Genomic DNA, 23,314 nt, shown 5'->3' on the forward strand with positions numbered 1-23,314 from the left:
AGAAAACTGGCGATGGCTTGTTCATGCCTTGTGGAGTGTATTTCGACTCTTCTCACTCCCAGGAACATCATCAACAAACTAAGAGCACTCCTCTTTTCCTTGGTACTCTTGAAATATAACCATTCTCGAGTTTATTCGTTGCTCTTGTCCTGTACCTGAACAAGAGTGCTTTGAACAGATGTCAAAGTCTTGAAAATAGTAATCAATAGTAATCAGCTGGTTTCTTATTTATTATGCACAGACGACGATGAATGCACAAACGGGAGCAACGACTGCCACGAGTTTGCAGACTGCACCAACCTGGACGGGTCCTATCGCTGTACCTGCCGAGAGGGTTTCGACGGCGATGGTGTCACCTGCAAAGGTGAGATCGCAGCACTCTTTTAGCCATGGAAGTGCAAGAACAATATTCCACATAATGAAAGTTACGAGAAATATTTTATCCTTTGACAATCATACTGTGCGAAAGCTGAGACTCTGGAGAGGAAAGATTAAACCTTTGGATCGAAAAAAAGGACGGAGGAAGCTAATGTCTTGAGACATTCCCCTCCTCAACTCAAAAGTTATCTTATGGTGGATTCGAGTGGTGCTTTCGATGCGCTCTAAAGCGTGCTGAAAGCACCTTGCAAATTCACCATTAGCCACTGTCTCAGGTTTTGCACAATACGATTAACTACTATCAGCTCACCTGCACGCTCACCGCTCTTAGTTTGGTTCTCTGATGTTGTTCAAACACACGGCAGGCATGCTAGATGCTAATGGTTGTTAGAAGTTTTATTTTTGGTCATTACTTACACAATGCATAAATGCTGGGTACCGCCAGGAGCACCACTCTGACATATACACGAAGGTAGAGAATTTTACGTAATGTTGAAGTAAAATCTAAATTTACTTGCACTTAGATGTGAACGAATGCCTGAGGGAGAATGGAGGTTGCGACACGGATGCAGACTGCATCAACACGGACGGCTCCTTCAAGTGTGTCTGCGATGAAGGATTCGAAGGCAATGGATTCCACTGCAGAGGTGAGGTTTCCGGGCATTTGACGTCGCAGCTCAGAGACACTCGCGGATAAGCCAACATTTTGTAATGCTAGAAGATATTAAAGCCTTCTTGCGTCGATTTGAGCTCCTGTTTATACGAGGAGAGGTACGAAAGTTATACAAGTAGTGTATAACAAGTACTTGCATGCAGCAAGCGCCCATCCAAATGTTGGAGATGTTTGCAAAAAAAATTGGGGATGGCTACTTGATACATTTAAGAGGAGCAAAAGTAAAAAGGAGATATGGTAGGCTGAGTCCTTGCTCAATCTAACACGACGGTATAATGGTCTGGTGGAACTCCTAATGGTTGAGGAAGTCTCCCTGCACGCATCAAGCTTAACAGCTTCGCAACGGCGTACGCACACATAAAGCTTCACTGCTTTGCTGGACCAGAGGAATATTTTGATTAGCTCATCGGGCTCGGATATTTGCTCAGGTGGGCACTCGATGTGCCCTTCGTTTAGTTTTCAAATATGCTTTGTAACTATTAGGTGGGCACTTATTGAGACATGGAAACACGATCGGTATTTTACGGTGATCGTGTCGTTAAACTACCAGGAGTGAGATGAAAGAAGAGACAATTCATTCAAGTCAAAGGAAAAGAAACATAAAAAGGGGGATCGACACGAATAACTTCGATTAACTCGTCCGTGCTCACTGTCTTTTCCTTTGAGACGTAGAGTATTAACATTTTTAGCATTTGCAGTTGGGAAGAGCAGGTCTTGCAAATTTGCAACACCAATGAGTTGCTCGTTTTTTCTGTTCTTCAGACAAGGATGAATGCAGCATCACTACAGCCATCTGCGAGAATGGACAGTGCGTCAACTATGCTGGCTCCTATCGATGTGAATGTGATATGGGATTTTCACAGACGGATAACATGCAGGCTTGTGTGGGTACGTAGCCATTAAAAATATACGTCCCATATTTTGTAATATTCTAACATGAGTCGACATTGAAACATCTGTATTATTACTCTAAGTATTGACATAAAAAAATGTCTACATAACGTTTTCTTGTGTAAGTATTAGAAAACACATGGGTGACAAGATGTAAGAAAATATACTGCTCACACTTTGTAATGTTCCAGTGCGGGTAGATATTGTTAAATGTGTCTTAAGATCCTAATGTATGTAGAAATTAGAAAATGTGTACTTAACATTTTCTAATGTAAGTATTAGAAAAATGTGAGTAGACATTAACAAATGTACTTGCTACATTTCATACTACTCCAATGCAAGTAGACATTACAAAATGTGCCTTAATATTCCAATGACTTTAGAAAATGTGTACTTAAAAAAATTAACCTCAAATTTCTTAACACGTTTTGCACACTCTCAGAAGTAGAGACGAGGCAACCCGTCGAGTGTTGCAAGGTACCGCAATCCCTTTTGCAGATATCAACGAGTGCAGCGTGTTCTCAAACATCTGCGTGTATGGCGAGTGTGAAAACATCCTCGGCATGTTTCGCTGCATCTGCAACCCTGGATACCGGCTAGACGAGACCGGAGGCAACTGCACGGGTGAGTCCGGTTCCTTACATGAGACCTACGGTAACCCGCACACTTCAATTGACCCTGAAATAACTTTCCAGCCTCTATAGTCACTGCCAAGGTGGGAACGGCAGAAAGGAGCCTTAGTTGTCCTTGTGCACCTTGAGCGTGAGCACGCGTGCGCGCGGCCAAAGCAAGGATGAAAACGCGGGACACGTGCGGGAGGCCGCGTGTTTGGAAGACGCACACTGCTGTCCTTATTCTGCCAAGGGCAATAGCCACAAGGATAGCGTTAACAGTGCCAAAACTAGGTCATTACGTGGTGGCGCTAAGTTAAAGGAACACTGAAGTCGATTCTGAGATCGTCCTTTTGTGGTGATAACTCAATCTAGACGCTCTAAGCATCCCAACAAGCCCAAAATCACAATCGTGCAAAGCTTATTTCCTCCTTAAAAGCGTGTGCAAAGATCGCAACATGCCCTTTTTGGGAAGAATTTTCTTCTAAGTGAAGTGGTCGACGAAGGGCGCTTGTAGGCGAATTGCAAGCGATGGCTTCACCCGCTGTGAAAAAGAGGAGTCTTATCTGAATGTTTACCTGTCAGACTCTTTTTGAAACGAGTTAGAATCAAATCATTCGGAATCTGCACGTATTGTAGGGCTTTCATTGGTCCGCGAGAAAAAAGAGTCCACATGTTTTTCTCTTTCCCTGACGTGAATAGGCAGTTTTTTTTAATATAGGACTTGGTAAATGTGAGAACTAACACATTTTAAGCAATGTAAGATCAAAAACTACCTTTTCCAAGATTGACTTCAGTGCCCCTCTAAGTTTGGGAGGCATTGAACATGCGTGCCTCAGTGGGTTCAAAAGAACCTAGTCGTTTTCTTTACAACCGTCAAAACTGGCCAGTCCGTTAATATTTCCCGCGTCGCATGAAATGCAGAAAAGAAGTCTTTTGGAGTTGGGAAAAGAAGTAGGCTCAAATTAATGGCTCTAGAGATCCTTCTGGCAGCTTCTTGAGCTACCCAGACTAAATGCGTTTTAGGAATGCTCGGGCTTTACTCCTTCCGGGGTGCTATTTGTTATCTCTAAATTCAAAATAACTACTGAGAAGACTGCAAACGAAGGTTAAGAAAAACCCAATGTTTGAACTTTTCCATGCTCTCCACTGGGACGACGTCGCAGGCTGCGTAACTCGCAAGTCGAGCTGGCAGACTGTAAAACATAGTATTAACGCGAAGGCATTAACCGTCCCATGGAACGAAGCCGGCAATGTCTGTAGCAGCGAAGAACGGCACCTAAATTCCCATTTTCTCATTGGCTGAGCGAAACGGCACCTAAGGTCCCATTGGCTGTGACACGTCAGTGCATATGCTTCGTCATGGAAGCCGGTGAGGCCACTCGAGGTCAAAGCGGACGCGCCTCAGAAATAAAACACAAAGAAAAGCACAGCAACGCAGATGCATTGTCACGGAAGCCGTGAAGCCGGTGGGGTTTGTCGCGACTGCGCAGTGGGGGAGCGTGATGTCACCGCCAGAGCGTAATGTGAAAAAGGAAGACATGGCGCACTGCTTGTAGGAATGCACTGCATGTAGGAATGCTTTTGCATTCTTAGACGTAAGCAGTCTTAAGTGCCCTTCTGTAATTTTTTTTGCTTATGTTTTATCGTTCTGTCGGTGTGAGCTTTACCAGTATTCATTTCACACCATCATACTTGTAGCTCGTCGGGAACAAGCTTCACTGCCATCGTATTACAACGTCTGATGTCACATTATCCGGGCTTCCAGTAGAACCTCTCGGATCAAATTTAAAAATTCAGTAACTTTGTACAAAGAAAACAAAAACATTGTGACTCGTCATTTGGGTTACTGATTCAGATGTACAGTATAGACCACTTACAACGTAACCGCTTATAGTGCAGGACCGGGTATAACGCGGTTTTTTTAAACCACCGGTTCGCCTCCCATAGAACTCCATGTAATTACATACCGCTTAAAGCGCGAAACACATGTACGACGAAAACCTTCCGATCCGACGTGCGGACTGCCGGAATGACCTTGGGGGAGAGGGTTTTCGTAGCATCGGAGAGCGTTGAAAACCCTCGCCTCCGACCGTCGTATTGCGCGGTCGGACGTCGGATCGGACGGTTTCGTCGTACATGTGTTTCGCGCTTAAAACGCAGGCGCGCGACGGGAAATACCGGTTATAGTGCGGTTTCTGGCACAGCCCGCCGACCGCGCCGACGACCGGAGCAGCGAGCACGCTTGCCTGTGCGACACTAGATAACGGCGCTGACGGCGCGAGCCGCAAGCGTTGCGCAAGCGGCACTCGCGGGGCAAGGAGGGTGCTCGAAGAAGCGGGAGAAGCGAAGAGAGAGGCTTCAGTTGCCCTAGCGACGGAGGGACGCACGCACGTGTCGTTCACGTGCGTGCGTCCCTCCACTGCGTTGGAAACCAACAACCGCAACGACAGGAGAAGTGTTCGCGCGCGTTGCATGCCCGTCGCGGGCCGGCTGCTTCTATCCGCGAACAAGGCGTCGGTTGTGATCAACGTTGTGATCGTCGTCGTAGACGGCGTTCATCTCATCGTTCCGCGTAAAAGCGCTATCCTCGACTGTGAATTTTCGTCGTGTGTCGCTATGATAACCCGGCACGTAAGATCCACCTACTCGAGCGGCGATGTCGTGGCGGCGCTCTCAAGTCGGCAGAAACGCCCGTGTCGTCGTGTTTGTTTACTTCGACTACAGTGGTGATTTCTAAGCATTTGTGTCCTCGAACATCGCCCGGATTTCTTATTTGACGCATTTCATGCGTGTGCTCAAGTGCAAGGTATTACTGGCGCGTACCGTATGGGATGCGAATTTTCACGCGTTTTCATCTCCGGAGAAAAGTGATTAGGGTTAGCAATCCTGAACGCTCGCAATACTCCGTCCGCAACCCGCGACGCCGCTAAGAGGCTGCGCCAGGCAAAAGCCGCTCATTTGTTTCAAAATGTGTGACACACTTGAGAGAGAAGTGTACTAGTCTGGTGAAATAAAGACTTTCCTCAAACTAAGCTTATTTTTTCATCTAACATAAAATAAGTTCTTTTACAACGGTAAGTTGTCTGATGGCATGTATTTTGGCCTTAAAAATTGATGTTTTGGTTATAGTGCGGTACCGCTTATAGTGCGGATTTTCGCGACTCCCGAGACATACGTTATATGCGGTCTACACTGTATATATTAAAATGTGCTGAACCAATTTGGAGGCGAATCAGTGACTATCAAAATTTCGCCGGAACTCCCCTTTAACCTCGCTGCAAAACAAATGAAAAAAAGAAAAACAATAAAAATCCTTTTGAAATTACTTTGTCGCTCTCACCTTACAGCACGCCAGTTTCAAGAAGAAGCAGACCATTTGAAAGCTCGCACAGAATGTGCGGGCTCTCGAATGGACAAACTAGAAACAACAACATATTGTGCTTGGGTTTTGTGTTTTCGGTAAATACCGATAAACCCCAGAAATCAAACCTAGCTGGTTTTATCAAAAGTGGAAAAAAAAACGAAAACCCCCAAATCGGAGCTGCCCTAAATAACAAAAACCCGAGCTTCGCGGAAAGGAAACCTCTGTCTATGGCTTTGCTTTGAATGGGGACACGAACCACACTGAACTGTCCGTGAGGCTGCGTTTTCCTTCGGAACCACATTCCTTATCTTTTTTCGTTCTCTTATCGGTACCAGGATGTTTTCAAAGTTTCTGAGTCACGTGCATGCTTCCTGGGGGCTGGGGAAGCCCATGTCTGTGTCCTATTTTGTTCAACGTTAGCCTCGATAAACGCTGATTGACACTAAAAAAAACAGTGAATCTCTTGAATGAAATAAACCCCAAAAAAACACCCCCTAATTCACATAAAAATTAATCGCAAGAAGAACCCCAATTATGTGGTCATGCTTAACGAATGAACTGTTGTCACCGTGTCCTATTTTCGCTGTTTTCATGAATTTGTACGAAGGCCTTGCACGCTAAAAGAGTGTGCGTCATTCGCCGTCGTCGTGGCGTGCGCAGATATCGACGAGTGCAGCAGTCCAGCGTCGTGTCAGCACGGTACGTGCGTCAACACGCTGGGTTCCTACGTGTGCCAGTGCCCGCCAAACTACAGCTTGGCACCGAGCGGGACAGGCTGCGTTGGTAAGTGACCTTCAGATTTTCAAACAGGGCAGTTAGCGTTTAACTAAGTCGAAAAGTCTATCGAAGATGAGTGGTCAATATCGTACGAAACCGCTACTAATTACAACAATACAATAGTAATGGTCGGTGACAGGTTAAGAATGCAACAGAAGCTCCGCCCCCAGCATCTGCTCATTGCTTTGTTGTGCGCTGGCTGCACCTGTTCACGAAAAACTGCACCAAGCTCGCACTGGAGGTAGAGCATTCTTAAACTGTCACCAAGTATAGCGTATTGTAACAACTCTCTAATGTTAACAAAAGTTAAAACGACCTAAGCACATTGAAGAAAAACTTTCTTTTCTTTTTTTACACCGTGCTTATAACAGCTTGTGGGTGCTGAAACTTTAATTCTCCAAAAGTGTATCACCTCTAAGTTCGAAAAAGTATTAGGTGTCATTAGGAGTTCTGAGTAGGCAACTCATAACAATGCCTTACCCATTTCAAGGATAGCTTGACCAGCTAATTTCAATGTGTGCCTTCTTCAGTGATATCTAGATTCTTGCATGAACATAGTTTAGATTCATAGACACTGGAGCAATACATGCTTCCTTTCATGATACTATTTGGATTCTTGCATGAGCAGAGTTTAGCTTCATAGATGCCAGAACAATATGTGCTTTCTTTAATGGTACTATTTGAATTCTGGCATGAACAGAGTTTATTTTCATATTGTAAAATACCACGGAAACGCCCATTTCGGACAAGCGCTCACTATTAGCATTTCCTATACTTGGGAATTTTCAAAATTATATGTTAAGCACCCACCCCCTCCAAAGTGTCGGCAAGCAACCTTTCAAAACAGCATGTTTAAAGGGGCCCTGCAAGGACTTTTTTACTGGTTTTTAATTTGCACCGAACCTGAGCACACTGAACGTAGTATCTTAATGAAACTTTTCTTTTCTCGAATTTCGCTTTATTTTAAAAGTTATACGCAAATTAAAATGACAAAAACAAGCAAAAATAACCTCCTTCATGACGTCCTTGGTTGCTTGAGTGGCAGTGAACTAGAGGAGGGGTAGCGAGCTCAGCGAGCGCTCACGGCTGTTGCACTCCGTGTCGACGGCTCGAAGGGGCGCCACTAAAGCATGTTCTGGATAGGCTGTATGAAGCGGGCAGCCAGGGCGGCTCGCATTGCATTTGCTGCCCGAATAAAAACTAACTTGGCATGACACCTCGTTGGCCCCAAATGACAGCAAACACGGGGTAAAGATCAGTTCAGAACGGGAGCCACTTCGTGCTGCCATACTGCCAAATTGCCAAACCACAAGCCAAAGCTGCTCGCTGAAGGCCTTCAGAGCGCTCGGATCCTCCAGTCCATACGACCGCAGCGTTGCCGCAAACATCCGGGGCCTTTCTACGCTCGTTGTTTGTCGGTGCCTGATCCCACTACACCTTTCTAGTATGCGCTGCCTTTTCCACCGCATGGTGGCGGGTATGTCGACGGGTCATTTCTTGTTTTCGTACTTTCTAAACAGCATTTGTTTATTTACTGATCTAAAATACTGAACAAAAGCTACTTTTATAAATAATTGAAACGGTTCGCACCACTTATATTTTGTATTTCGACTAAAAGGAAGCTTTTAGCGGCTCCGACCAGTAGTAAGGCCAGGACCAAAGACGTCACATGTCGCGCGCTTTCAACACCGCGGGTCGCCCCCGTAGGTGGAGGAGGTATTCGCGTCGTCCTGTTAAAATATAACGCACTGATATTTAGTTACTCTCTCCATGCTCGCTGGCTTGTCCAAACCCCAAGAGACGTGGAAACCGCAAAAAAGGTAGACACCTAAATATGATTGCAGGGCCCCTTTAAGGTCTCCCTACAAGAGGCTTTGGCTGGAATCATGTGACCATCAGGGTGCATGTAGACAATGTACCAGTGATGCGGTCCTTTGAGAGGGGGGAAGGTGCCACAAAGAGTAGGCGTTAGATTCCAGGCAGGACCTGTGCTACAAGGACGTCAGGGGCAACTTCTACGGTCGGGGCATCTGTCTGTCCCCCATCGACACTCCCATGTCCCGAGCAACCTGCTGCTGTACCGTGGGTGCCGCGTGGGGCCGGGGCTGCGACATCTGCCCAGCCAAGAACACCAGTTAAGCTCCTTCTTTAGCTGTCACAAACGTGGTTATTAGAATAATACACCCCCGTCATGAAATACCATGCTCCATAACGGAGCTTGAAAAAACTGCCTCTCTCTTTGGTACATTCTAAAGGTGCTCGAAACGCATAGCATTCATAGGTCCCGCTTGCCTTGCTATGCCCATCGTTCTTGCTGTGCACTGCATCTCTGGAATGTCAGGTGACATCATGGTGTTATGAGATTATGGTGTCACATAATGTCAGCGTCACAAGACATATCACAATATCAGGTCGTATTGCCACCTGATTTTACACTGTCACATGACGGAACATTGCCATGTGACGTTGTACCTTTTTGTACCTTACAAGTTTTCATTTTCACTTAGCAAAAGACCAGCCACCAGTTACAGAAGTCATAATTGAAGTTTGAACCTTACAATCCTTCTTTATTATCTTTGCATGCAGGTGACCTATTATAACTGTGCTAGTGTTTACACACAAATATTTGGAATAAAATCTAATTATTTTTTTATGTATACTAGTTTGTGGTGTTAAATAACGTAACAGTGCACAACAAGAGAAGCACTCACAAACACAGACACACCAAAAAATATACACTCACTCCAAAATATACAGCGCCGAGTGAGTGTACATTTTTTGGTGTGTCTGTGCTTTTGAGAGTTTCTCTTGTACGCTGTTACGTTATTTAACATGAACTACCAACAAAATATACACCAAAATATACAGTGCCGAGTGAGTGTATATTTTTTGGTGTGTCTGTGTTTGTGAGTGTTTCTCTTGTTGTGCATTGTTACATTATTTAACATGAACAACAAACTCACCCAGTCAGCAGTCTTATCAGCTTATAGTTTGTGGTGCTTCACAAGTTTGCTGTTGAACCTGCAAGTGTTACAGTATCTTGCTTTGGGTTTCTGTGTTTTTACTTTCATTTTTTCACTTTAAATAGATCCTTATTTAGTGAAGGTGTGCATACAACTATTTATTTTCAAACCATTCCCTTTGGCTAGAAGCTGTAGCTCAGCTAAGCAAATGAAAGTGCAATTTCTGCTGCACTTCTCAGTGCAGTGTGGAAATGTGCATAAATAAAGTTGCATGCTTCTCACAGCTGTAAACAGAGGTGGCATGTATGTCAGTGTAATGACGAATATAAAATCAAAATGTGCTTATTATTCATTTGACGGTCAAATACTATTACAGTCCCATTCCGTTAGATTGACAGCAGATAAAAAAAGTGTCTTGTGAATGCTATAAATAAAGTTTTATTCATATCGCCCAAACGTTAACCTGAGCATTGTGTAACATTTTAGATATACTAGCATTGCTAATTATAGTTTGTGAATTCCATTTTTAGCAGCTCTGTGGCTCAGAGAAGTTTGTAACAATAAAGTTATTACAACTGACAACGCAATGTTGATGTCTCTTTTCAGCCGAATACAAAGAGCTGTGTGCTGGAGGACCGGGATTTCGACCAAATATTGAAACCGTTGAGCTTGAAGGTACATACAAACAAAACTAAATCTGCATTCATGCTGTTTTACTAGGTCAGTAATACATCAAACGACAATATCCGCAACATAAGGTACCAAACTGGAACTAGATAACTAACATTCTCAAGGGGCATCTCTGTTGCCAAGCAATTAATGTATTGCAGCTCCACGACATGAGGAATGAGATTTTATGTCGCAAACCCAAGCATCCTGAACAGCTACTGGTTTTAATATGGACTGTCATTTTATAAGATGATGAATCAATACTTGTTAGAGGTCCCAAGTTAGACGTCTTACTTCAGTTGCTGAATTGTACCTCTTCAGCATAGTGCCTACAATGAAGAGGTGCAATTCGGTAAAGGGAATTTAGCAGGTGCCCATGCTGAAGAGGTGCACTTGTAATACTGCAACACAGACCTTTTCAGTGTGTAAATGTATTCCTATCAATTTTTTCTTTTAAAAACCCTTGTTTTACGGCTGCCTTTCTCAGATTCTTTTAAGTGTCCACAGCTTCCAGCAATTATAAGGTGCAGTCTGGCTGAAAGAATGACCCTTTTGTCAACCATCTTTTAAAGCAAAGACACTATTGTCGGAAACAGAAGAGCAAACAATAGTGAGGAGGCAACCTCCTTTCCAGCGTTCGCTCTGCTAAAATAAAAAAGGGTGGGAGGAACTTCCCCTGGATTCTTAACCTGTCGCCACCGCTATAATGTAATGCGCTCAGGTCGTCCCAGCTGTTCTGGCCTTCCAGTATTTCTAGCACAATTTCGATTTCAACAAATCTGATAATGTTGCATGCAGAAAAAAAAAACCAAAAGATTAACCATGTTGAATTAACCTGAGACTGGGGTACAGAAGAAACATCAAAACGTAGAAGGGACAGAAAATAGACAGTTCGACGTTTATTTTCTGTCCCTTCTACGTTTTGATGTTTCTTCTCTACCCCAGTCTCAGGTTAATTCAACATGGTTAATATTCACCAGCTCGCCTGCAGCCTTACGATTTTTTCCCAAAAGATGCTGCTTCTTTAATTGTGGAATGCCACTTCATTAAAGGAGCTGTGCAACAATTTTAACATTGAAAGAATTTACATATTGTACTTTGACATTGTTTATCTTGTCACAAAGGACAGAGAGCACATCTCCTTTCTGAGAAATGTTGCGATTCCGCCGCATAATCTTGAGGGGAAAATTAGAATATTTCCCGATCTGCAGCTGCGAGTGGTGGCCATGAGAACCACGCGATGTGATGTCAAAGGGGGACTTGTAAAAAAAATAGCAAGTTGTGCAATTGCCTGTTCAATACAAGGTAATTTTTCTATAAATTTTGTCGTTCCAACATAAATATAAATGCGTCAAAAACCTGGTATCGTCAACAAAATGTTTATTATACGGAGTTTCAGTGGCGCCATGTATCCGAGGTCTACAAAACCGTCAGCTCTATCTGCTATTGCGAGGAGCCGCCAGAAGCCAGACCCGGACGAGCATGTTGGCACTTTCCTCCTTTCGCTTTCCGGTGTCTCGACTTTGAATGCCACCGCAAATACCGGCAATGCCAAGTGGGTGGTTGCGAGCGAGAGTTCTCGCTGCTCAATAGCAAGTTTCAGTAGACCGTGTTTCCCCCTTTGCTAAGCCCCTCCGCTACCCGGAACTCTACAGCCAAGGCCATCGGCGTGCAGGTGCAGTGGCGGTTTTTTCGTAGCGGAGGGTTAGCGGAGGGGTAAACATGGTCTACTAAAACTCCCTAATGATGGCACTCGAGAGAGAGCTTCACTTCACCGGAACCTTGAGCGTCCCCCTTTCATGTCACGGCGCACGTGACTCGGAAGATGGTGAAGGAGTTGAAAGGTGCAAGACACCTCTATCTTTGTAATTTTTTTTTAAATAAAAACTTGAAGATGCAGGCAGAAGCGTTTTTTTGTTCTTTACTTTAGAAGGGTCGAGACACCAGCTCCCGCAATTATTTAAGCAAAGCACTGAAATTGTTGCATAGCTCCTTTAGGGCAAAAGAAGAATGCAGCATTCTTCGGATCCTCATACGTTCACAGTATCTCTCCATGCCTATATAATTTTTTTTATCCTCACTAACAGTGCACCATTTTTTTTTCTCATAAACACCATTCCGTTTGGCAGAGAAAAAAAAATGACACATCCGTTGCAACGTTGTAATGCATGCTACGAGGGCTTTGTATAAATTCCCTCGAAATCTGCAAGGCATCGACTATGTCAGTCAAAATTGAGAATACCGCAGTCACCGACAGGACAAGAACGATGGGGCGGTCTTTCAGTAGTCCCGCCTCCGCCGGGGCCTTCTTGCTTTCAATTACTTCGGCGTCTCGAGAACTTAGAGCGTGCACAAGCAGCAAAAGCGCGACGGAGTGCAACCGCATGGCGCAAGCTAGGCATCGGAAAATGATGCCCAGCTATTCTTATCCTGTCGGCAGCCATGGATGATTCTGATGCGTGTTACCCCTTGCAGACATAGACGAGTGCGCCGAGTTGGACGGCGTCTGCCGGGACGGCCGCTGTTCCAACACCTTTGGCAGCTTCTTGTGCGTCTGCCCAGACGGTTATACCCTCGACGACTCGCAGCGTGCCTGCATTGGTAAGCTTTACTTGCTTCCAGTTATTTGCCAGTTATCTTCCAGTTATCCTCCGGCCTCCATTTCATTTATTTGTGACCTCGGGGCCCGAAGGCATTACAGAGGAGGGTGGTGTTTACAATCTACAAAAAGTCAAACAAAACAGGAGAATCATGAAACAGGTCCTAGTAGTTCGTTTACGGCATTTTTTTAAATCAACGGGATTAAGAATTGTGGCAATGGATGAGGGGAGATGGTTGCAGTTAGTACACGTAACGAGGTATGAGTGATCTGAAGTAGGTACCAGTGCGACACAGTGGAATCCCGACTTTCGATGCCAGATGACGTGTCGGATGGCTCCAGTAGAAGTTCGGATTTCAGGACTGGGTTGTGAATTCCAGTTCAGATTACAGGACCAGTTATGAATAGGGTGGAAAACTGCCAAGTTTGGGAGTTGGCTTCATCGAATGGAAAACATGGAGAGAAAGCGAAATAGGCAGCGCCCCCTCGTGCGTCTTTCTGCGCGTGTCTCCTCTGTTGGCCTGGTCCTTTTCGCACTGCCACTCCCCACAATGAACACCACGAACTCGCTCAAGCTTCCATGCTAAGGGGGCTTTGGCAGTTTTTGAGCTGCCAAACTGAACACATTTTCAGACTACCCAGGCTTTGCTCTTTCCGGCATGCTATTGATGGTCTCTAAATTCAAGATAGTTATTGAGAAAATGGCCGATGAGTGTGATGCCGAAACCAACATTCAAATTTTGGGGGTGACCTCATATGCTATTCGCATATGAGGCGGTAGTTCCAAGATGGCGGAAGAGACGGGGATAGATGCTCCAGGGTTTCCCGTGCGCTTGCTCGCCGACGCTGGTCAGCGCGCTAAAAATAATTTGTCTACAAATGCGAAGCGGTTAGGGAGGGATCATATGACAGGTGAAGATTTTGATGCACATTAGAAAAACGAGCATACTGGTATTTAAAAGTTGCAGAAACCTCAACTTGCGAAGCTTTGTGATGGGTGAGCGTGTTTTAGGCATTAGCCACGTAACTGTTTGTGGCAGAATATTTTTGAGGGTGATGAAGATATCATGTTTGCGCTTTGCTTGGCCATTAGAGCTTTGAAAAGTGAGCCGCGCACGGTGACCGTCAAGCTTCGGAAGAGCAGGGTTCACAGTATTGTCGTCTTCGTGTCACAGGCTCGCAACTAGCTGCTCATTGTTTCGGTTATAGTGTATTGCGGCACGTGATCAAACTGCTCTATGGTTATTGATAGGAAGTCTGTTACCGCAAACTACCGTGCGATGTAGCATTACAACCGGAAGCTCGCGCTGCGCTTTTAAAGCACAATTTTCAGTGCACGCCAGGAGCATTGCCGTGCTCACACCCTAAAAAGAATGCTGTAGTCTTCACACCCCTTGTCACATATACGACACCCCAATACTTCAGCTCGCCGTGCAGTGCACAGACGTCAAACTGACGGCCCCAACTTTTACGAGAGGCTTGATGACGGTGCAATGTAAGATATTAAACAGCTAAAGTATGCATAAAAAAAGTACAAAAAACAACGACAAAAAGAACCACCGATGTTTTGCAGTAGGGCCGAGAAAACCCCAATTAATTTTTTTAAAGTCCGTTACACTTACCTAAGCTATTTTATTAATTTGCACAACTAGGCTATCAAGCCACTCGTGAAAGTTGGTAGCGTCGGTTGAACGTCAATGCGTTCTACGTCCAACTGAAGTTTAGGGGTGTCGTATATGTGACAATGGGTGTAAGGGTTACAAACCGTTTTGTTTAAAGTGCACGGTAGCCAACTGTAGCCTGTGGTAACGCTATGCTAAAACTGCCTATTAACATAATTGGCGTGTTTAGGGGTTTTATTGTTTGCTCTGTCAAAACTAAATATTTTAATATAGCGTACATTTTTTGTACCGTGTTAATTGCAACGTTGTGGCCTTTTTCGCCAAAACTGCCCTTTCTAAGCTCTCGTCACCAACGGCTGGCTAACACAGACGTGCTTAAAATGCTTCGAGCATTTCGTCGTTTGCTTTGTAATTACCTGAACGCAAGTACGGGTATTCTGTTTTTTTAATAAATGGTCATGTTCCTTGTAACGGCCTTAAGACACAAACTCATTCCCGATGTGTATAGCTCGACATACCGTTGCGCGACGAGTTCTCTTTTACTTATGGCAAAGAATAGACTTTCCGCAGACCGTACTATAGAGCTCTACAATATGAGCGGGAGTGTTTGCCATCATATTGAGTACAGATTGAGCTGGCGGCCATGCACAAGACCAGAAATCCACAGCGTATGCGACATACGAAAAGTCCCCAATGAAATTAGACATCCGGTCCTTTGAGCAATGCTGTTGCAAGGCGGAGCACAAGAATTCCTATTTTAACGCGCTCACTTTTTTCGTTAAAACGGCTTCACGCATCAAGGCCGACAGTCCCTGCCACCATTTCCGCGCCGCCACTGCCGTTTCCGCTCCTCTGGTTCTCCGTTCGTCCGCGAGAGGGCGAGCGGCGGGCACGGCGTTTCAAAATTGGAGGTCAACATGCAATCAAGACCAAAGAGTAGTGACAGTACAGAGCATGATTTCCGAGCTAATCACGCGAACCGATGCGCTCCCTCGTGTCAGCTGCTGCTTCTAGCACTCCAGTGCAAACGCGCCCTCTGGTGAGGAACAGTGGAGGTTGACACGAGCGGCGCAGCATGGAGGCGTGTGGCAGACACGATAATCAAGGGATTTCATCAGGAATACAAGACGCTGGTTCTGTCTTATCGCAGTATCTGCCATCTTACTATTTTGCAAGTTTTCTCGCGACTTTCAGCTCCTGAAGTCACCGACGTCGTCTAGAAATTTGGACGATGTCGCCAATCAACCGAGCATCGAATCAGCCGGCGCGCAGCTGATGCTGCGAGTCAGTGGGAGCAATCAAACGGCGTCAAAGTGCGGCACCGTGACATTCGTCACCTTCCTATACGCATTCTTTCGTTGGCCAGACCGATCAAGGGCAGCGGATGTCCCATGACCTGCATGTCCCATGACTGCCGTCCTTGCCTGGAAACGGGCTGTGGAACGTCCGTTCCACGGCCCGTTTCCAATAGACTCGCTCGCGAAAAAAAAAAAGCGGGCGTAAAGAGACGTCTCCGCAACGCTCACTAAACACCTCGTATCCGTTATGGTTCTTATCCATCCAATAGCTTATATGTATTGTTATGTGTCACATGTATCGCACATTGTCATATGTATTGCGTGCCTTATGTGTTGCACATTATAATCACCGGCATATCCACTTTTGGTCCCCTGTTTCGTGCCTCCGTAACAACAATTAAATTATTTTGCGTTCTCCTGTATAAAGTGCCTAGTGTTCCGAGTCGTAAGTAATTGTGTATTGCCATCGTCGGTTGCACCATTCTCATCAGTGTTTTACCCTCTGCGAATGTGCCAATGTCCCTATGTGCTTTGATTTATGTCCAGCAAGTTTTCTGGGCAACAATTATTGCATAATGCCATAATTAGCTCAATAATAAATTAGGCTACATATTGAGCTGCACTACTTGCGAGTCTTGTTATTCGCGAGTGGCTTTTCTATTAATGCAGCTTGTTCTTTTTTCATTCGATTCCGCTTGGATTTTCTGTATTTAAATGTGTCTCTAGGTAATTTTTTTATTCCATGCTTTTTGTTTCTCATTTAATGATAGAACTTGTTTATTTTCTGGCCTTCGAGTATGCAACAAAAGCCTAATCCGGCCTCTTAGCCATAGAGTTTGGAGACCCCTCAAGTAGACCAATGAATAAATATTTTTATTTTTTCTTAGTTGAAGCCCACTCGGCGCAGGTGTGCCACAATTCTTGACAAAGATGACATTTTGGCCTAAGACGTTGAAGACTCTTGTTCATGGCACAGTTTGGTGCAAATGGCGCAGCACTTCCGTCACTGAATACAGCCATTCGTTCAAAATACAAACGTGCGATCGTCATTGGCAGAATGCGTTGATCACGTTTAACTCGTATCTGAACGCGAGAGGTATATTTCAATTTTTGTTTCAGTACCCCTTTAACAGTGCAAGAGATGAGGGAAATGGGGTGAGCTACAGTACAGAAGGACGCCCTTTGTGGCAAGTGCTAAATGGGAATGGTAGCTGGAGTATATGAGAAGAAAAGAATGTCCCGAGTGATTACTAGTTTTGACATTACCTCAATCTCACGCAGTGAAAACGGGAATACAAGAGCACTGTGAAAGACTACCTTGTCATGATGGCTTTCTTCCACGACGTGCCTGTACTCTGGCAAAGCTTCGAAGACCAGCAAATAAACATGACAGATACAGATACAGATTTTAGGTCCAGTTGAATAGGAATGGAAGTCAGTTTCTTTTATCAGCTTTAAATTGAATAAAACAATCTAAAATGTTCAAACATATTTTAAATCAAGAAAGTACCCCCACATCACCTATATTTAGCAAATACTTATTGCTCCACCACTCCTGACAGAGTTTTACATTCTTATTTTAAGTTGTAGATGTAGTATTACTTCTTCAGAGCACGTCACAGATATAATCAGTAACCATAGCATTAGGTGTGTGCTGTCTTTTTTATAATTTTTTTTTTAGCACAGTGTAATGTCTTATTATTTCCTTGTAGTCTTGTTGCCATTTCAACACACAGAAAGTTAGAGCTCTGCGATTAGAGGAATCTGCGATTTCTCTAAAACTTGAGGAGCCCCCACCCGGTTTGACTGAAAGCTATGGTACACTTTCCAGTCTTGGCATTGGTGCAATGAAGCAATGTAGAGTTCTACAGACCTTGTACAACTTTAATGCACATACTAGGCAGAGTGGGGCCCTTACTTATGTATCAATGAATGATATTAGATATGCCAAAACAATGGTAAAACTAGAAAAAAAAAGAGGGGAATTTTTGAGCTTGGCACACCCATGAACATACTCTGGGAAACCCACCACCCCCTCCAAGTTCCCCAGAAACCTGCAGTTCGTAAACCCATGCCCTAAATTTGGGATTTGCATACTAACAGTGGGCTGTGACCAGATCAATCCAGCAAGAACAAAGGGGAGCGACAAGAGGCAAAAGCCTGCGGGCCTCGTTCTTTCTGGTCGCTCGCAGATGTGAACGAGTGCGACCAGTATCCCGACGTCTGCGGGCCGGGCACCTGCTTCAACTCGGATGGGAGCTTCAGGTGCCACTGTCCACCCGACTACGTGGTCGTGCCGGGAGGCAAATCCTGTGTGGGTAAGATTCACCTGGCGGCTCCACCTTCCCTCCACCCACTCACTTCATCCGGTTGCCCGCACATGCGGAGTGCCCCCAAAAAGAGTTTACGCCATTTTAGGGGCGAAGCTCCTTAGGGTCTAGCCTTGTTCGTCCGGCGTCCGTGCTCACATCGATTACACTGCCTCCGGGATCGGCCCACTTTAAAAAAAACATACGCCCGCACGGGGGCTCAAACTCAGGACCGCTTGCTTACGAGGCAGACGTCTTAACCACTACGCTACACCCCAACATTGCATGTAGCCGCTCAACGTCTATACAGGAGAGGGCACTGCGGTCGAATGCGTATATCATCGCGTTAAACTTTGCATGCATTGGCTCAACGTTTATAGACGAGAGGGCGCTGCGGTCAAATGCTCAACTGCGTATATAACCACGATCCATACCACACATTCACTTTCTGACATGGACCATTGACTTAAGCGGTGGAGATGCATTCCCACGGCTTCTAGCGGATCCAAGTTGATTCGCTAGAAGAACAACTGGCTCTGCATTTCACCGGCCATAAAGCAGTAATAATGTAGTCGAAACGCAACCCGGAACTCAGCACTACCTATGAGCAATAAAAAAAAAAATCAGCACCATCAGCAGTACCTAAGAACAATAAAATCAGTATCATCAGCACCACCAGAGCTTCGCCCCAATCAACATCATTCACCACATGGGGATGCGGCCTCTTTTTTGAAGCGCAGCTCTGAGGTGACCGTTTCATGTTTGAGCGGTGTCGCCATCGGCGTAACCGTGCGTTGCATTATGGGACGTTTCCCATCGTGACGTCACACATGACGTCACAAGGGTCACGAGTGACATTCGTGATGTCATGAATGTCACGTGAGGGTCATGACCTTTACGTGACCTTCACGAGCAACGACATAAGGAACCCTAGTGACATCACTTGTGAAGGCTTCATGGAGGTCGTGACCTTCGTTGTGAGGGGGAGGGGAAAGGGAGGGAGAGGAGAAGAGGAAGAAGGAGGAGGAGGGGAGGAGGAGAGGGTACGGAGGAGGGGCATACCCTCCTCTCTGAACCCTCCCCTCCTCTTCCTCAAGAGCTGCGCTCTAATTCGGCATTACAGGGAACTGTAAACGTCTTTCATTTTCTTAGTTGCAGAAATAAACTATGCGTTGTCGGAATGCTTGGTTCCCGCCTAGACGTGGCGCCGGTAGTCCGATCGCAAGCCGGAGTGCCAGAACAAACTGTTATCTTAATCGAAAGTTACGAGAGACTTTCGGAAAGTTTCAACAATAAAAGGGTGGCCGACAAAGCCCACCAATGGTGCAAACTGCCGAGAACGGGCCTCATTTTCCCGTTGAAAGCTTCGGAAGATCATTCATAACTTTTGAATGAGATAACGATTGGTAGGTCTGAAACTTTGGCATCTGGTCCGGATTGCTAGCGCTACATTTGGACGGGGACCGAGCGTTTGATTAGCACATCATGTTTGCAGTGCTATTGAAAATTTATCCCAGCCTGTTTTCCCATGCAGAGGACAGGAGAAACCAAACCCTTTATTAGTCATTATTTCCTCTAGCTAGCAGAACACTCATCACAATCTGCCTTAGAGTGTCACTGAATGTCTCAGCAGAAAGTGATGCGGTAGTACAATAAAAAAATTAATGTGAACCACGATCTTGCTTTCATTTGGTATTGGTGAAAAGAAGGACATTGTATGCTGTTACTTATACTGCATTTCATCTTACGATAGACCGCAGCCAACACTAGACGTCATCTAAGCCGATCCAGCGCTGCAAACGCTTCACGCACTTCTCCAGAAGCTCATGTGATACTTGCAGCATTAAAGTCGCTCTGATGACTTCTAGCATTTGCCACGGTTCATTGTAAGGCGAAACCGAGAATAACACTATTTTGACACGCAACGTTGTCCACCGCAGTCCCCTCTTCGAGATTAGCTGTGCTCTTCGTGTTTGCATGTGCAACTGTGTCTCAGAAAGCGTGCATAAAATGTGCAGACATGCGCAAAAACACATGCTACAAGCACGTCGAGAAGGACGATCCGCGTCGTGCTCCCACCTGCAGTCATCCGATGCTCTTCAACCAGACCAAGATGACGTGCTGCTGTTCTGTGGGCAAGGCCTGGGGAAGCTTTTGCGAGCCTTGTCCCGAACTGAACTCGGGTAAGAAGCTTTGGTGTGTTCCGGCAAACGCGGACCACGATAGACCTTTCCTGAAAATCCCGGGAGACCTCGCGGCAATAAGAATGGGGGGGCTTTTCAGATGTATGCATGTGCAGACTTGAACATTTCGTATATCTCGGGAGCGGCACAATTCATTCTTTCTTTTTATTGGGAATTCAGAACATGCAAAAAATAAAGCAAACACAAAAGGAGGTCATCCCGTAGTACTCTGATTTGCTCTCCTTCTACAGTCTCTGCTTTTTGAAACCACGAGCCAACGTCAACTTTGTCTCCAATTCCTGTACAATCTGGCGTGCCGTACATCGGAACGTCGCAATGCGTCGGGCAGACAGTGGGAGCGCTGCTTATTTCTGGAAAGGTCTGTCTGGTCGTAGATTTTTCGGTATTTACTTATAAGCAACATTGGCGGGTGTTTTTCAGTGTTTATACTTATTTTTCAAAAATCGCTCTACCATTTCAGCAATTCCTTTTGTGCATACGCTAGAAAGGGAGATCATCAGTGAAAAGCTTGCAAGAAACTAGCAGTTCAAACTTGTTTTGCAACTTGTAGATGCCCTCATAACACTCCACAATTATCATAACGCGACAGTACTTGCAAACCACGGACAATGAGTCCGAACGTAGGCCAAAGTTTGGGTACTCTTTAACATAATCATTCGGAGCTTTATGTTCTCTTTCCATGCTGCTACCCTTCAGCTCCCGCAATGAAAAAATCTAAGTGCTCTCTAGCCAAATATTTCCACCACAAGGAAGGAAAGTTGCTCTTGCCTCTTTTACTAGATTCAACCGACGAGCGCCAGCGTAGTTTCGAACACTGCCGCCCAGCTCTGGGCCGAATAAAACAAGAACGTTGCGACGGTCCGTAATGACCAACTGACCCACTTAAAGGGGCACTGACACCCCAAAGGTCGTATTTATTTTTATTGTCTAAAACGATGCAAGTTGCAGTCATAGACACGCAAAAAAAACCGCACCGCGAAAAAAAATTTTCCCGCGCGCGCGCGCCTTTTTATTTTTGGCGTTTGATTTTCCCGCGTCTCGCCTCCTCGCTTCTTTTGATCGGTGACGTCAAAAATCAGGAAATTTAGAAGCTTTGTAGGCGACATCTTTATAACATTTAATTACGGCAATCCTAAAACATGTTTTTTAACGCAATTGCGAACGCACTACGGCCCTTCTTTTTGAAATACCAAAAATCGGGAGTTCGTTGTGGTGCCGTCTCCTGGATTTGTATCCTCCAACGGAAAACAGGCGACACCGCTCAAAACCGGTCTGCCGCAACGCCGGGCGCTCGCTCCTTTCCTCCTCGCTTTGGGTCGCCATGGCAACAGCAGAAAGTGGTGAAAGGAAGTCGACTCTCAGGTCTCCGCGATTTTTGACGTCAAGGCACCGGCGCCGATCGCGCATGAACTTCGAATTCGGCATTTGGAAATTGTTTTTTTACTTCACGAATACTGAATTCCCAAATCTCAAATTTTGAGGGTAATGTCCCAGCATCGTTTTCAGTCGTTTCGGATAATAAAAAAAAATATGATTTTGATGTGTCAGTGCCCCTTTAATTCTCGTGCCACCATTCTCCAATGTTAGCGATCTCACTGACTGGCAGGGTGCTCGATCCTAGGTAAGAGTGTGTGCCTGATAAACGTCTAAGAAGGGAGGGTTTCGACAAAACATTTGGCAGAGGCACTTAAGAATGCTTATGTGTAGGAATGCAAAAGCATTCCTACACACAGCGCATTCCTACAAGCAGCAGGCCATGTATTCCTATCGCACACGGCGCTGCGGCGGTGACATCACGCTCCCCCACTGCGCAGGCGCGGCGAACCCTGCCGGCTTCACGACGGCTTCCGTGACGAAGCATTGCATTGCTGTGCTTCCCTTGCGTTTTATTTACGAGGCACGTCAGCTTTGACCTTGAGTGGCCGTGCCGGCTTCAGTGACGAGGTATCTTGTGATGTGTCGCAGCCAATTTAGGTGCCGTTTTTCGCAATTACAGGCTTTTAAGAGCCATTTTTTCGCAGTTACAGACGCCGCCGGCTCTGCCTCATGGTACCAGTTAATGCTTTTGCATTAAAATGGTCTTTGCTTAGTGCGCGAATTTCCAGAAATCAGCATTGGTCAGTTTTAACCGATCTGGTACTTTTGGCACCGACAGACATTTACCCATGTTTTTTCAGTTACTTTAACCACAATTCCCAGAAAGGATACCACAGGTCATACATTTATTCACTGTTGCATACCCTGGTTAGAAGACGACGAATCGGATGTAGAGCTCAGGCTTCTCCTCGTGGTGGGCTTCTTTGGGCTCCTTCATGACAGACTACTATGTCCGCCGCTCCACCTCATGTGTTTATAGTTGAGTAGACTGCCCTATAACAAAAACATAAAAAGATTTTGACAAATACTCTTCAAAGGAGTATGTCACAGTTCTGCCCCGCCCCTTTTGTTCCAGTGTAAAAATAAACTGCCTCATTATCTGTCCCTAAGCGTCTTAACTCTCTGATTCCAGCCCAATACAAGGCTCTCTGCAGCAGCACCCCTCTGGGCACCATCATGAACCCCATTACACATGTCATTGATGGTAAGTCATGTCACTCTTAAGGCCGATTCATACATCCGCATTTAAGTGAAAATACGCGAATGTTCTCTCTTAAGATGAGAGAATGATACCAGCACACTGGCACCATTCATCAGGCAACCTTGGAGCTGCGTCTTACTAGACTGAAGGTTTTGCAGTATTCGTGAAATCAAGTCTGTACCCCCTTCTATGGGAAATAGTCGCTTATAACATTGTCAAAATCGTTTGAAAGAAGACGAGAAATATTTATGCGCATGTCGGAGATGTTGTTGGGGCCGCCTGACAGGTGGCACTAGCGTAGTCTCGTCGTAGGCAGATACGAGCCGTTGTGACACAGCTGACCACATTTGATCGCAAATGTGCGATCCAGCTTTC

General features: G+C 45.4%; 2 protein-coding genes across 4 annotated transcripts in view; one reads left to right on the forward strand and one right to left on the reverse strand.

Moving 5' to 3' along the window:
- Positions 1–23,314, forward strand: part of LOC8037463 (fibrillin-2) — a 190,786-nt gene that overhangs the window by 128,527 nt on the left and 38,945 nt on the right. The window contains 11 exon segments of the mRNA XM_042288940.1: positions 242–364; positions 903–1,025; positions 1,814–1,939; positions 2,441–2,566; positions 6,581–6,703; positions 8,670–8,831; positions 10,267–10,335; positions 12,805–12,930; positions 18,041–18,166; positions 20,176–20,340; positions 22,871–22,942. Coding sequence (XP_042144874.1) covers positions 242–364; positions 903–1,025; positions 1,814–1,939; positions 2,441–2,566; positions 6,581–6,703; positions 8,670–8,831; positions 10,267–10,335; positions 12,805–12,930; positions 18,041–18,166; positions 20,176–20,340; positions 22,871–22,942 — 1,341 coding nt within the window.
- Positions 236–23,314, reverse strand: part of LOC115322796 (uncharacterized protein C9orf85 homolog) — a 66,557-nt gene continuing 43,478 nt past the window's right edge. The window contains exons 4-5 of one of the 3 annotated variants that reach the window (XR_006077454.1): positions 22,602–22,731; positions 246–356 (exon numbers count right to left, since the gene is read on the reverse strand). The gene's annotated coding sequence lies outside the window, so the exon portion shown is untranslated. Of the gene's footprint in view, positions 357–22,566; positions 22,732–23,314 lie in introns of those variants that run through there. The other 2 variants (XM_042288942.1, XM_042288941.1) reach the window with 2 other exon arrangements.

This window comes from Ixodes scapularis, unplaced genomic scaffold (genome assembly GCF_016920785.2).
Source record: "Ixodes scapularis isolate PalLabHiFi unplaced genomic scaffold, ASM1692078v2 PGA_scaffold11__112_contigs__length_91849675, whole genome shotgun sequence".
Classification (NCBI taxonomy): Eukaryota; Metazoa; Arthropoda; class Arachnida; order Ixodida; family Ixodidae; genus Ixodes; species Ixodes scapularis.